This window comes from Corylus avellana, chromosome 7 (assembly GCF_965113065.1).
Source record: "Corylus avellana chromosome 7, dhCorAvel1.hap1.2, whole genome shotgun sequence".
Taxonomy (NCBI): domain Eukaryota; kingdom Viridiplantae; phylum Streptophyta; class Magnoliopsida; order Fagales; family Betulaceae; genus Corylus; species Corylus avellana.
The window spans coordinates 28621174-28636566 of record NC_142496.1 but is presented as its reverse complement, the minus strand read 5'-3'; the positions used below and the strand labels follow the sequence as shown (position 1 = coordinate 28636566).

Here is a 15393-nt window from a genome sequence, read left to right as displayed (position 1 = left end):
ACCCAATACAGTAGCCTACATCACCCCATGGGAGGAGTCGAACCAAGCCCATTGGCGAGCAGATTTCGTCTGAGTCTCTCGCTGTAATACTCGTATTTGGTATTCTGAGACACCAACTTCCTTCTTGTTGATGCAGCAGAAACACTCGGCGCCATTGAAGACAACGAGAATAACATCAACATTAACATGCACACTGACTCACCCCCTTCTCTCCATTTTCATTGCTTCTCTACCCTTCACCTACTCTCTCTCTCTCTCTCTCTCTAAAGTTGTAAATTGCAGTGAAAACAATCAACAACAACAGTGTAATTGTGGATAATTCTGTGGATAAAGTGTATCCGACGCTTAGATGATAACAAAAGAATAATGCTTATTTATGGTGATTGTATTTGTAGGAGGCCCCATTTTGTCATTTTTGGATTTCCTTCCTACTTTCTTCAAACATCTTTGTATTTATCCTCTAAAATTCAGGTTAGGACACCTGTCTTTCTATTTTTTGTCACCTGATTTTAAAATCAGGTTAGGTCTCAAATTTAGAATGGGAATAAATGTCGAATCTTAAATTTATAAAATTGAAAGGTAGATTCTTATAATCAAAATGACAAAAAAGTAGAAAATTTTTGGCTTTCCAACAAAAATCACGTTTACTCATTCAAATTATAAGTTGTTATAGAAGAGCCATTTCTTTGCAAAATGTCAAAATAGTCTTTAACATTCTCCTGAATGACTTGAGAGGGTTAAAAGTCTAACAGCATGACTACCATGACATTTAATCGGTTCCAATACCCAATCCATATTAACAGCATATCCATGGATATCCAAATTGATTTCAGATCTTGAAGTATTTGTATCCATACTCGGGGTTTGTCATCCCCTCTTCCCAGTCACCCATGCAACGCCCGCCAAAAACTATCTGCTGTATGCCTAAATAACTGCATCAAGAAAAGAACATAAATGAGTAAATTAGACGGGAGTTAAACATATGAATGGGGGTGATACAGGGATCGGTCTTTGCTTTTGTGTTCCTCTTGCTCATTCTGACTTACTCTGAACTCAACACCGTCAAGCAGTTGAGGAGTACATCAATGGCAAAATAATCACATGTACCAAGGTCTACCCTGTTATACATATATCTGATTTAGATCACTTCCATGGACAATGGTACAAGATATTAAACAGCAAAGCAACCAAGTCATGAAAGCTCATACCAAACACGACCCCAGTTATCCTGAAATTCAACATCACTGATGTCGTGAAATGAAGATGGCATCACATCGAAACCCTTCTTTGCATCATACAGGGGATTGTAATCCATTGATGAATTTGCCAGCTGCCATCCATTTGACACTAACATGTTTTCAATCTTTCTTTATACAGCAATGGCTAAAAGTTTAGATATTTAGCTAGTGACGAGTTAATGACAAGGGGAAGCACAAAAGTTGAATTAATGCAATATAAGAGACAAGGATAACACAAGGATAATAATTTCTTACATTAGGCTATTGGTAATAGGATAATAAGCTCGATTTAATTTTCATGAAATTGTCGCTGTCAAACCTCAAATCATTACATAGAATACTTACAACAGGAATGACATCGACAATTATATTCCTAAATCATGCAGCAGGAACCCCAACACAGACAATGGTGTGGTGTCACATTTTATGACATTAAAGCACCAAAAAATTAATAATAATAAGTCATAATTTTTTAGTTACCTTATAGTAAAGACCTGTTGGCAAGAGAAGAGAGCAGAAAATCAAGTACTTAAAATTAGCCATTCTTTTCTCTATATCTTTTCACCAACCAGACGAAGCATTTTGGGATAAAATAAAGACAAATGTCAAATTCATTTTATAAGTGATAGAAGTTGTATTATTTAACAACTTATTAGTATAATTACTTCGTAAAACAAGCATTGTTCGCAAAGCATAGAAGCATTTTATACGCAACCCAGAACTGTATATATTGGGCAAGAAGAAGTGCATCCATGAAGAGACCTAAGAATTAAATAGTATATCATGCACACCAGAGAAAATATTTAACCTATAAACTAATATAATTCATAAATTTTTCATGGGAAATGCAAAGCGTTTCCAACTATTTTCACAGTATCCAATTTATCTTTGAATAATTACATAGCAATTTTGTTTTCTAATTCTTAAAATATACTTTTGCACTATGAATCGTGTGCATAGTCCAAATGAAAGCATATTTGATAACGTGAGTGTTGTGTGGGCATCTATGCAGAACTGTGTGCATCTCGAAAGCTTGTGCAAATACCAATACAGAATTTGCACAATATGAATGATCCATATACTGTAAACATTGAAATGGTTCTTGGTTGATCTCCCAACTAAACCCCCAATTCCAAATCGCCAACTAGGCTAAATAATTACAGAATCCTGGTTGAGTATGAATGAGAGGAAAAAAGTTTATCATCACAGGCAGGCGCCTATACATATCAACAAAAGATCGCAGATTTAAAATTGAACAGGACAAACACTTGGCAATATGTGAATATCAGATCACACAAACACACATATACAAACAAAAGTGAAAAAATAGCAAGTTGAAGTGAAAGAAAATGACATGCAAAGAAATAGAATCAAACCTGCAGATTAGCAGAATTAAAAGCACCCAAACGCCCCATAACATACCATGACTGAATGACCTGCATTTTTTTCAAAGGGAAGAACAAACAGATGATTACATCATTTAATCACGTAAAATGTATGTGAAAATTTATAAAAGAAAATCGGAGGCAACGGACAGAACCAGGTGAGAATGTTATCACATGATATACTTACACTACCAATAAGATCAACATCCCGATCAGATGGTGATCCATAAAATTCCAACCATATGAAGGAATCGAGAGGATTGAAGCTGTCAACCACCAGAAGAAGGTTAGAAAGAAATAAAAGGGGAAAAACAAATTATATATGGTACCACATGAACAAAACTTGTTCTCAGTAGCCAATACTTATCCAGGAAAATTAAACTGAACTGAATTACAAAGCATCGTCTATGCTTATAATTTTACTGAATAAAATTTCTGGGGTAATACAGTTCCCAAATGGCCAAGAAACGTTTCCTGGTCATGATTACTCTTCAACAGTTTTGTAGTGTATGTTACTTAAACAACATGGAATGTGTTTCAGGAAGGACACATAAATTTACGTCTACAACATTTTAAGTATTATTGAATAAAATAAACATCATTGACAGATTATTGACGCACTCAGCTTGATAAATCTATAACTAGTTTGGATAATTGTGTAGTGGCTAATATAAGCTTGAATGAAAGCCCTACCAGATGTACAGAAAAATTGTCAATGTGAAGCACACATGAAAAGAAGATAAACAGTTAGTTTCAATTGGTGAAAACATACTAAACAAATTATAAGATTCTCAAGACATTTCCAATTATTTCCTTCCCTTTTAATGTTTGAAAGCTTCCAGTTTCACTACTTTTAAAAACTTATATTAGGATGAGAATCAACTCTTATAGATGAGAAATGGAAGACAAAGTATGTTTGAGGGGTCTTTCAAGGAAGAAGACAGAGTTCAAGGAAAAGAGGTCAACTAAAAGAGAAAAAACAATCAATAAACTGACAAAACCAACCAACAAAAGAGGTATCTTTCATCTTGCACAGTGAAATCTTGTTTTCTACGGTCTCAGAAAATCGCATTGAAAAATTGCAAATGTGAAGCATACATACAAAGAAGACCTTGTTGTGCAAGTCTTTTACAGAAGTGAAAGTCTATTTTGCACTTAACATAACATTAGGATTCAAAAATTAAAAAAAAAACAAAACAAAACAAAACAAAACAAAACAAAAAATACCTTACTTCACCATAACATTATCCACATTTGCATAAACATAATAAACGAGATACAAGTGGCCACATGTGAGAGAAAGAGAGAGAGAGAGAGAGAGAGTAGCAAACAAGTGTTCTTCAATTTAAGTAGATTACTCTCTAAAGCTGACTTTGAAGGACAGGATGGAACCCGTTTTTGATTTGCTAAAGTCTCGACCCTTCGTCCGAACTCTTTCTTCAACCTATAACATACCCACCACATAAATCACATATTCTACCCACAGAAGCATAATTCAATAATCAGGTGTGCATAACATCAAGTGCAAGGAGAAAAATATAATATATTCAACACCAGGAGTAAGAAAAAGTTAAATTAGGATTTAAAGCTTTCTTAAGACCGAGTAGAACATGAGCTTCATGGTGTGGTCCAATGACCCTGACAATTTAAACGGGTCTTCGGGAAAGTATCTAATTAGTTTTCACAGAAGTCAAGGGCTCCTTTTTAGTGAGATTCACTACACTAACTATGGTTATCTGACCAACAAAACCTATCATGCCAGCATATAATATACAATGAACACAATAACTACCTGGCCATACAAAGAAAATAAATCTCGGAAAAATTTATTCAAATCAAGTTTTTGGAACACACCAAGCTTTTATTTTATTTTATTTTTTTTCATTTTCGGTTTTTTGAAATACTGTAAGAGAAGTGTTCATATATTAGATGTTAGAAACTGATTATTAAAAAAGAAAAAGAAAAAACTTTATGCACAGAACGATGGATGTCATAGGGGGGCGGTAGGTGGTGATGATCAATAAGTGCTGCCAACAAGGAGGATCATGCAGTTTCAGCACACACTTGACAGTATATGGCATAAAAAGGAAAACCATCACTAGAAAGTTAAAGAGGGAGTAAGCATGGTGATTCTATGAGATTGAATTCAAACTAAAGAAGCTATGACATTAGAGGATAGTACTAAAAAGATCGACTTTGATGTGTTTGTATCTCATATGATAAAATGCACATCCAATTTAAACAATTTTTCATTTATCTCAAATGATTCATTCTTTCAATTATTCAATTAAAGTTAGTGTAGTAGCCAGTAGGATTATTGAACTGTGAGTTGGGAAGATGATAATGTGAATAAATAATGGGAAAGAGTTGAAAGCAAAGATATCCTAATAATTTGATTAATATTCATAGAACCAAAAAGGTCTTATCCATATAAGAGAGAAGTGAAGAGAGAAGGAAAGCCAACCCTTTTGCGCATGAGCTCAGGGTTGCCGATGCTATCGCCGAGAACGGCGCGGAGCTCGGAATCGTCTTTGCAAGCGTCTTCTAGGACTCTGTAATGAACTGACTCACTCAGTCAATCAGTCAAAAAAGCCAAAGCAAAATATTTTGAGTATTGATTGATTAATTAATTGATTTTAAACCCCAATCCCCCTCCCCCCCCCCCCCCCCCCCAAAAAAAACAAAAAAAAAAAAGACTAAGAGGGTGTGGGGAGCTCATCACTTGGCCCATGGTGGATAGCTATGAAGGCGGTCATGTTCGCGCTTCCTCTTCTCCTCCCGAATCTTGAGCAATCTACGCCCTCTAGCGGTGGTTCCAGTCATTACAATTTCGTCGGTGTTGCCGGTACTAGCTGTACCAGTTGCGGTGTTTTCTCTAAGAAAATTGTCAGACTCATTATCAAAAAGCGAAGTGGCACATATCAACGAACACATTTGCTTCTTCTTCTTCTTCTTCTTCATATAATTACCATCACTATTAATACTAATAGTGTAACACCTCCAACCCGTTAAGGTTAGGTTTGTCACTTTTCCTCTTTTACAACAAAAATTTTGCAAAGATCTATAAGGTCTATCAAAGTGCTTAATACAAATTAGTGGATAAATTATTTCTGCCCTCATTTTGGCCTTCTATTCCAGCTTGCTCTTTACCTGAAAAAAAAAAAAAAAATTAAAAATTAAAAAATTAAAAAGTAAAATTGAATGAGCCCAAAGGGTGCCTAATAAGTAAACCCACAACCATAAATAGTTTTAATTTTTGTTTTCAGTTGGATTTTGAAATCAGAAAGCACAAAAAAAATATATATAGGCAACTAGCCATAACAATATACATATGCACGGTTGCATCTCCCGTATCATATACATACTGATACATCTAACAATAAAACATCATCATAAATCATCCAAACAATCTCTTATTGTCATTATTTTATAATAGGGCCCATGTACACTGTTACCCTAATGTACTAAGGTTATGCGGCCCTTGCGACCTGGGCAGAGATACTGTGGCCACAGCCCCATCCCCTTGGCCAGCCGATTAATTATACGTGCACTTAGCATGGCAAAAATTATAGGTGAAAATGCGGATGCGAATAATAGCAATATCCGCATCTATAAAATGCAGATAATGGTTTTTGATATCCGCATCTGCATTATGCGATTACTATCCGCATCCACGCTGTTAATGCATATAATAAATGCGGATATTATCCGCTATCTACATTTGAGGTAATAAACGTTTTAGACGTTGAAATTGTCATTCACTAATTATCGCTTCTAGTAAATACAAAAAGAAGACATTATTTATACTTGAACGCTATTATTCAAATAACACTTGCTAATCATTTTGCCAATAAATTTTCATCACATATATTATTTAATATTTAGCTTCCAGTAAATCTATAGTTGATGATGAGATTAATTTTTTAAAAAAATAATAATAATAAAGCAATAACATATAAAGCAATTAAATAAGAACAAATCAGAAGAGTTTCCTAAAATTGAAATCCAACAACATTACAAATCCAGTCAATATAAGAAACATAAATTAAAAAACACTATATATATATATATATATAAAGGAATGCAGATGCGGATATTATCCGCATCCGCGTACCCTAAAACTGCTATCCGCATCCGCATTTGCAAATATTAATTTTTGATATCCGCATCCGCATATGCAGATTGCGGATTGCGGATAACAGATGTGGATGGTTATTATTCGCCCACATTTTCACCCCTAACAAAAATGATAGAACCATCTTCTGACAGAACTTCTTTCAGTAGTTGCACCTACATTCATTCAGCACCCCTTAGCCGAGAATCACAAACCCAAAGACATTCAATACCAATCATTCAAAATCACCTCAAATCAACCTCCACCAAAAAGCCACCATAGTCGGCCATAATCACCGACAATCATCAAAGTAGCCCAAACTTTAACGATCTCAATCTCTAGAAAACATCTAATAAAATATCCATCTAAATAAATCCAATCTCACGTCAACCAAACCCATCATCAATTCTAACAACTAATATGATTTTCGTTCGTTAACCTAATTTCAATAACTTTAAACATTAAACCTCAAACCATAATCAAAGTCCTAGAATAAACATTATACCCCCAATATGTTAGCTTAGTAAAACAGCTTATAATAATCCATTCCAGAAAATGGAACATCAAGTTAAAACACTACTAAACCAAACCCACAACAATAACACATCACACGGCTCTGCCAGAAACCAACACCCAGTAAAACTACCTCACATCTACAAATCAAACACTAGAAAATTACTACCATTAAATACTTAAATTAGAGCACCCATAACCGGCCCAACCTCCAGAAAATCAACCCAGTAACCCAATAATAAACCCATTCGGCCATGGTCAATTCTCTAAGAACCTACCATTCAGCCATCAAAACAGCCCACCTCCAAACTCAATTGACCAAACCTCCAACTGAGAACCGAAACATCACAACAAAATATATATACACCCCTTAAGGCCATAACCCAAAAACTTCATTAACCAAAAGACTTCCTCTATGAAATCAGTCTATGAAAATCCATATAAATTGTTAGAATATATGGAAAATATATAATATTTTCTGTATATTCCATAATTAGGATGATATCAAATATTCTCTATTTATGGGTTGATTGTAATTAAATATTGAGATTGTAATCAAATCAAGGGAATTTGATTACTATACTTGTATTTAGACACTACCCTATAAATAGGGACCTTTGTATTGTAGATAAATCAAGTTAATATGCACAATATAGCCCTTAGGGGTATTCCGAGTGATGGATGTAGGTGTCTAACACTGAATCACTCGTAAGTTCTTTGTGTTCATTCTCTCTCTTGTTTCCGCTCAATATTCCCACATCATCATTATTTCAAAATTATATTAGAGCCAAAAGTCCTGAGATCGAACCTTGACTCCATCAATTCACCCCATTTAAATTAAAATATTTCACATATTGGGCCTCGCCTATTAAAAGGGAGTTTAAGCTCACACATGAAGGAGAGTTTTAAAGTATTGATTGAGTGATTAAATTTACCTCTTCCTATAAGCTTAAACTTTTGGGATGAGAAATGATTTAACATAAATAAACACCCATTGGGTTTAGACCCAGCAAACCCAAGAACGTCATCAACCCATAAATTTCTACAGAGAACAAGACCCACCAAATCAACCCTTACTACAGCCATGAATTGACGAATTGAAACTCAAATCAAACATAAGAAAATTACTAGAATTAAATACCTATAACAGAAACCTCAAGACGAGAAAACCTAAATCAATTACTCATTTGAAACTCCAAAATCAAATGCCCAAAGCTTAAGGGAAGGAGAATTTACCTACTGGAATTGTTTCTGAGCTCAGAGATCGCCGAAGCTGGGTTGCGGGGCAGCCACCCACGACTCTCTCTCTCACGGGGTCTCTCTCTCACACGCTCGTTTTCTCCCTCTGGGTCTCCCTCTCTCACTCTGTTCGTCTCTCTCTCTCACTGGGTCTCAGTCTCTCTGTGTGTCTCCTGTTTATCAGGAAAGGAAAGGGAAGAGGGATAAGAGAAAACAAGGATATCGAGAAAGAGTGGGCGTGTGGTCTCTTTAGAGCAATTGCAGCTTATCAACCATTTTCCTTAAACAAACACTTCACAATAAATTTGAAAGTTAAAGAGGGATTCACAATAAATTCCGTCACTAGAAAGTTAAAAGAGTGAGTAAGCATGGTGATTCTATGAGATTGAATTCAAACTAAAGAAGCAATGACATTATGGTACTATAAAGAACGACTTTGATGTGTTTGTATCTCATATGATAAAATGCAAATCCAATTTAAACAATTTTTCATTTATCTTAAATGATTCATTCTTTCAATTATTCAATTAAAGAAGTTAGTGTAGTAGCCACTAGCCAGTAGGATTATTGAACTGGGAGTTGGGAAGATGATAATGTGAAAGAGTTGAATGCAAAGATTTCCTAATAATTTGATCAATATTCATAGAACCATAAGAGGGAAGTGAAAAGAGAAAGAAAGCTAATTCTTTTGCGTATGAGCTCAAGGTTGCCAATGCTATAACTGAGAACGGCGCAGAACTCAAAATCGTCTTTGTAGGCGTCTTCTAGGACTCAGTCAATCAGTCAAAAAAGCCAAAGCAAAATATTTTGAGTATTGATTGATTGATTAATTAATTGGATTTTAAACCCCCCCCCCCCCCCCCCCCCAAAAACAAAAAAACAAAACAAAACAAAAAGAAAGACTAAGACGGTGTGGGGAGCTCACCACTTGGCCCATGGTGGATAGCTATGAAGGTAGTCGTGTTCGTGCTTTTTCTTCTCCTCCCGAATCTTGACCAATCTGCGCCATCTGGCGGTGGTTTCAGTCATTACAATTTCGTCAGTATTGCATGTACTAGTTGTACTAGTTGCGGTGTTTTCTCTAAGAAATTTGTCGGACTTATTATTAGAAAGCGAAGCGGCACATATCATGCATTTGCTTCTTCTTCTTCTTCTTCATCTTCATATAATACCATCACTATTACTACTAGTAGTGGGGAGGATTGGATTTAGAGATATTTTTGACAAATGATGAAACAAAGATAACATTGCAACAAAGCTTTCAGTATTTGCCCATATTCTCTACTGTAGAGTATAGATTGCCTCTCATCTGACCTCTCTCAATAAATAAAGGAAAAAATCATATTTAACTTCTAGATTTCTAATTTCAAATTTCAAAAATAATTAGACAATAATCATATTTTGTTGTTAAGTTTTACACAAGTTTAAAATAACTCCACCTATTACTTTATGAGAAATGTTAGGGGTCAATAAGTTCATCATGTTTAGTCTATATTCTCTTAAATTTGTGTCTTATTTGACACATAAACACTCAATACAATGCTACATCAGCTAGTGCCAAGTCATTAACAATAATAATAATAAAATAAAAAAACAACTATGAGAAACAAAGATAAAATCAATATTCCTCGTCTATAAGAAACAACGACCTGAAGCGTGAAAGAATACAGAGATAAAAACTTGGAAAAACACAAGACATAAAACTCATGTCCATATTTCGTATCTTGCACATAGGACCTTTTCAATTGTTCTCAATACCAAAAAAAGAGGTGTTCTTCTCCTTCCCCCCAATGATTAAATCCAAAGCAGATAAAAATAACATCTTTCCCATAAATAAATGTGGTCCGCAATAACATAAAATACAGAATAAATACGTAGTGTAACATATTATATTGTTACTTGTCGAATAACAACACAGTTGTAAATCTTAAACTCTCACTATGTCACCGGGTAACTCTGCATTGAGAGGATTAACAATAGAAAAGACCCATGACATCATGTACTTCGCATTCTCAAAGCAAATTTATTTGTGATTGACCACTGGTCCTCAAGCAATTGGCCTTAACACGTACATTTTGCATGCATGAGAGCCCATGGTGGCTGTCAAGTTTCCAACGAATCGTGTCTTCAATGTCTTGTGCTGCAAGAAGACAAATACATGTGTTAGAAGGTATCTTACTATAAAGTGCCAATCACACACACACACACAGGAGAACACCACCCGATAAAGACGAAATGAGAACTAGAATATCTAAATCGAAAGTATACCTCCCAAAGATCCCTTGCTTCTACAACACTGTTTGGAGGAATTCCGATGTCATCCCAGAGAGCTGTAATTGGAAGACGCCCAGGACCACGGTTGACAAGGAGCAGAGCTACTCTATAGCCTGAAAGAGGCCCTGCCCAAACCTGTTGTAAATTAATAACTATAAATCACATTTTGCTCTCCTGGAGGGAGACAAAACATACCATGCATCAGAACTCAGAAGAGAATTTAGGCAACTTTACCTCAAGATCACCTTCACTCCTAACCTTTTTGGCCTGTATACCTAGAGGATCTGTTATAGAGCATTGAACAAGTCAATTATTACCACAATTGATGCATAGTATTTCACCTGATAGGAAGAAGTCATATCAATTATAAAGAGTTGATGTGCGCTTACCTTGGTTAACAGCAATGACCTCTTTATTGGCAACAATCTCCATTGTCTCTTTTGTCATGTTTCTCACATCACAACCAAGGAGAAGAGGAGCCTATAATACCACTGACATTTAGGCAAACAGATGGCCAAAAATATGCATTCATATGAAACAAAGCATCAAGTACAAGATACTGCCTATGATACCTTGGAAATAGCCCATATACTAAAGTGAACTATATATTCATCCTTGTTCATCCCTCCATTTCCCACCTCAAGCATGTCGGGATCTATTGGAAATCAAGAAGATAAATACGATAAATCTCTAAGAAAAACATATACTACATGCCCAAATTCAGTTTTTATGTTATTGTGACATTGCTGTTGTCAGAGAATACTAACCATTCCAACCACCAGGCCTTGCAAGCTCTGCGTATACTTCATTCATGTCTGCTCTGGAGAGCATACTGTCGAAGAACAACCCAAAAGAAATGATTTTGGGTTAAGAATTTGAATGGTCAATTAGAAACTTAAACAGACACATGAAGTTGATCAACCTTTCCCATGTATCAGTGATGTCATTAGTAGTTCTCCAGCTATTTCCTACCTTAAACCCCCATAGAGCGGGATGCATGTCTCCCCTATCAATAAAGAAGACAAACAAATCAAACAAGATAAGCATTTAGGGAGTGAACTTTGATACTTTGATTAAAAAACCATAGTTAAAGATATAGGATTACCATTCACAAAGCGAGAAAAAGATTGAGCGGCCTGCTTTCATTAGTGCTCGGGTCATTACTGGGTATCTAACAGAAGAAGAAGCATTTTATACTCGTACATCCCAGTGTTGGAACAAATATGTACAGAAAAAAGAGCAATAATTCACCCTTTACTCGTGACATTAATGTCGGTTTGATTATTTTACCTAACAGTTGGCTTCGATCCATCAGTGTTACAGTTATCATACTTCAAATAATCAATACCCTGCAAACAAAGTTCATTATTGCAAGATTTGGCATTGCGAGTGTCAATAAAAAATCATCACTCGCAGCTACTATAGACAAAGTAAACATCAGGGTCCCATACGCCAACTAGATTTCCTACCCATGAAGCAAATGTTTTGGCATCTTGCTCCTCGTGACCAAGTGACCCAGGCATAGTTTTGCTACAAGTATAATACCTACAAAGTAGAGGCGAATGCAATCATTGTCTTAGCTGTCCGTAGCACTAATAAGTGACTCATATATATTGAACAATAATCAGCCATCAAAAATTTGTGTCAGGGTAGTAGAGTCATGTTACCCAGCATCTGAGTAGATTCCTAGCTTAAGACCCTTGCTGTGAACATAGTTTGCAAGAGCTTTGATGCCAGATGGAAATGTTGAGTTCCTAGGCGCTAGATTACCCTGAAAAGTGAAGTCCAATGTTTGTATCCTCCTTAAATACTTCAATAATGCGAAAATTGTGCATCAAATGATACCTTGACATCACGAACTATTTCCGCCCAGCAGTCATCTGGGAAAGAAAGAAATAACAGTTAGGCTCAGCTTCTTGTTCCCACTATGCTAAAAGAAAACTGACATTCAAAATAAAAGAGAGACTACGGAAAGATTGCCACGTACCTATATTAACATAGGTATATCCAAGCTTAGCAAGACCAGTAGAGATCACAGCATCAGCTGTCAAACCAAGATAACAACAATTCTTATAATTCAATCTCACCCACCTCAATAGATGCATTTTACCATTGTCCTACAGCTATGTAAACTTTGACAGCATTTATTGATAAATGAGATATGAGAGAAAGCTAAATCCTCATTTGAGGATGAAAAGTAAAACTAAAAAAAAAAAAAAAAAAAAAAAAAAAAAAAAAAAACTCTTAAAGGAGAACATAAAATTTGCGTAGTAAACTTACCAGTTTCTTTGATCATTTTCTCATCTATTTTGCAGCCGAAGTGATTCCAACTATTCCACCTATACAGAAAGAATAGACATTAATCCCACAGTCCCCATTTTTATTATTAAGCTTTCTTTTGGCTTGGTCAAAACATTTTATTAATTTAAAAGGAAAATACCTGGTCTATAAATAAATGTGAAGAGCATTCATTCAAAAAAAATGAAAGTAATTAAATAAAACAGCAAAGATAGGAAGAGATGAAAAAGGATTAATTACAAACCAATCTCTGAACTCTTATCTCCAATTAGATAAGATCTGACAAATTTATATTGGAAATTTTGACAAAAGTAATCTTCAATAGTATTATTTGATGAAAACCCAATCAACAAGAAACAAGTTTTTGTAGAATGCAAAATGCTCCCACAATGACATAATGATGTTCATTGTGCGCCCAACAACAGAACATACCATTATACTTTACTACACACTAAAAATATAATAGAAATCACATTTTCATTACCAATAGATAATTAATCTCATCAGTACAATCCGTAAAGGAGAGCCCTGATCTAATGAACAGTATTGGGTTGAGTATAGACCAGTTCAGTGCTTCTTGGAAACTATAATAACCCGCATTTTCAGCTATTCTGTGCAGAAAAGAAAGAAGAGCAAACAAACTAAAGAGAAAGAGAAAGGCATAGTTGATAGTACCCCATGGGAGGAGTTGAACCAAGCCCATTGGCGAGCAGATTTCGTCTGAGTCTCTCGCTGTAATACTCAAATTTGGTATTCTGAGGCACCAACTTCCTTGTTGTTGATGCAGCAGAAACACTCGGCGCCATTGAAGACAATGAGAGTAACATCAACATTAACATTAACATGCACACTGACACACCCCTTTTCTCCATTGTCATTGCTTCTCTACCCTAAACACCTACTACCTCTCTCTCTCTCAGTCTCAGTCTCCGCCTCTTTAACTAAAGTTGTAAATGATAAAGAAAACAATCAACAGCAACAGTGTAGAGGATAAATTCTATTGGGCTGACTCTGCTCTTCTCGGGAGATCTTTCCTTTATTTATCTCTATTTATCGTCTCTTACTTGTCGTGGTACCAAATTTGCCCTTTCGTTTTCTCCTTATTTCTTAAATTACTACGTTTTCTTTTCTTTCTTTTTTTTTTAATTAAAAAACTCTTTTTTTTTTTTTTTTAAGATTCGAACAGGATAATACAGTTAGTTATAATTGAAGGATATTTTTATCTTTTTAATTTTTAAAAGAATAAATTTATGTAAAATAATGTCAAGTGTCTATAAACATTTAAAATACACATTAAAATTTTAATCTCATTAATAGAAATTTATTAACTTAGACTAAATTTAATGTAACTTTTAAATATTTGTAGACATTTTGCATTATTTTACATAAGTTGAAAAAAAATTTCTGTCCCAAAAATATCTATTCATTATAATTAACTGAATATTTTTCAGTTCATTTGAATTGAAGATGATCCTAATTATTTTTTAACACTTCTTCAAATTTGAAGGGAATACATTTTACGAACGTTGTAAAGATAGAGCTTTTTTCTTTAGAAGATAAGGATAATATGGATAATAACAAAATGCTAGCGTATGAGTACGAAATGAAGTGTACCTGGTGGACTGGGGATCTGTATGATACTTAAAAATATGAGTTGGGGATGAATACAGCCGATTGCCATGGGATACTCTTAACTTGAAAGTAGTAATAGTGTAATACTGTATATACGTCTTCTTCTTTTTTCTTTTTTCTTTTTCTTTTTTTTTTTATAATTATCTTATTATGTCAAATCACGTTAGCAGATTTTTATTTTTTTTATTTTGAAGTTTTGCACCTAAAATATAAATGTAAAAAAAATAATTATATTATCTTATAATGTCCCCTGTCGGTTGTTTCCTACATTGATTATGTATATCATATGATACATTGTAGCACGTGCATTCTTTTTCTTGTCTGCATTTTTGGATTTCCTTTCTATTTTCTTAGAACTTCTTTGTATTTATCCTCGGACAATCGGGTCGGACCCCCCCCCCCCCCCCCCCCCACCCCTTTTTTTTTCTTTTATTTGATCATTTAACTTCAAGACCCTAACTTTCATTTCAATCAAATTTAAAAAAAAAAAATCAATTGTAAAAGCTATTATATCCTTCACATGCACAAGAGGATCATGATCTGTTTTCCCTTTTATCTTTTAAAACAATGAAAATCCCATATAGGGTTTAGGGAAAAAAATTGCTACCAGATTTTGTAACCAAATATGCCGTTATCTTCTATCTTTCTCTATGTATGAGGTAAGCATCAAACCCAGCAAACCCAACCTATATATAACAAG

General features: G+C 34.8%; 2 protein-coding genes across 2 annotated transcripts; both read right to left on the bottom strand.

Annotated features, from left to right (window-relative positions):
- Window positions 1-643: 643 nt before the first annotated feature.
- Window positions 644-8865, bottom strand: LOC132183736 (uncharacterized). The gene is made up of 9 exons (XM_059597141.2): window positions 8487-8865; window positions 5346-5773; window positions 5088-5175; window positions 3982-4067; window positions 2811-2889; window positions 2615-2674; window positions 1209-1330; window positions 1047-1118; window positions 644-932 (listed from the first exon to the last, which is right to left on the bottom strand). The coding sequence occupies exons 2-9, from the start codon at window positions 5741-5743 to the stop codon at window positions 830-832; spliced, it is 1008 nt and encodes a 335-aa protein (XP_059453124.1). The 5' UTR covers window positions 5744-5773; window positions 8487-8865; the 3' UTR covers window positions 644-829.
- A 1432-nt stretch (window positions 8866-10297) lies between these two features.
- Window positions 10298-14026, bottom strand: LOC132183737 (alpha-galactosidase 1). Its single transcript, XM_059597142.2, has 15 exons — window positions 13737-14026; window positions 13044-13102; window positions 12751-12807; window positions 12609-12643; window positions 12431-12534; window positions 12233-12308; window positions 12054-12112; window positions 11869-11934; window positions 11686-11769; window positions 11531-11595; window positions 11336-11418; window positions 11153-11243; window positions 10998-11047; window positions 10758-10898; window positions 10298-10629 (listed from the first exon to the last, which is right to left on the bottom strand). The coding sequence occupies exons 1-15, from the start codon at window positions 13937-13939 to the stop codon at window positions 10537-10539; spliced, it is 1266 nt and encodes a 421-aa protein (XP_059453125.1). The 5' UTR covers window positions 13940-14026; the 3' UTR covers window positions 10298-10536.
- Between the last annotated feature and the right edge of the window lie 1367 nt (window positions 14027-15393).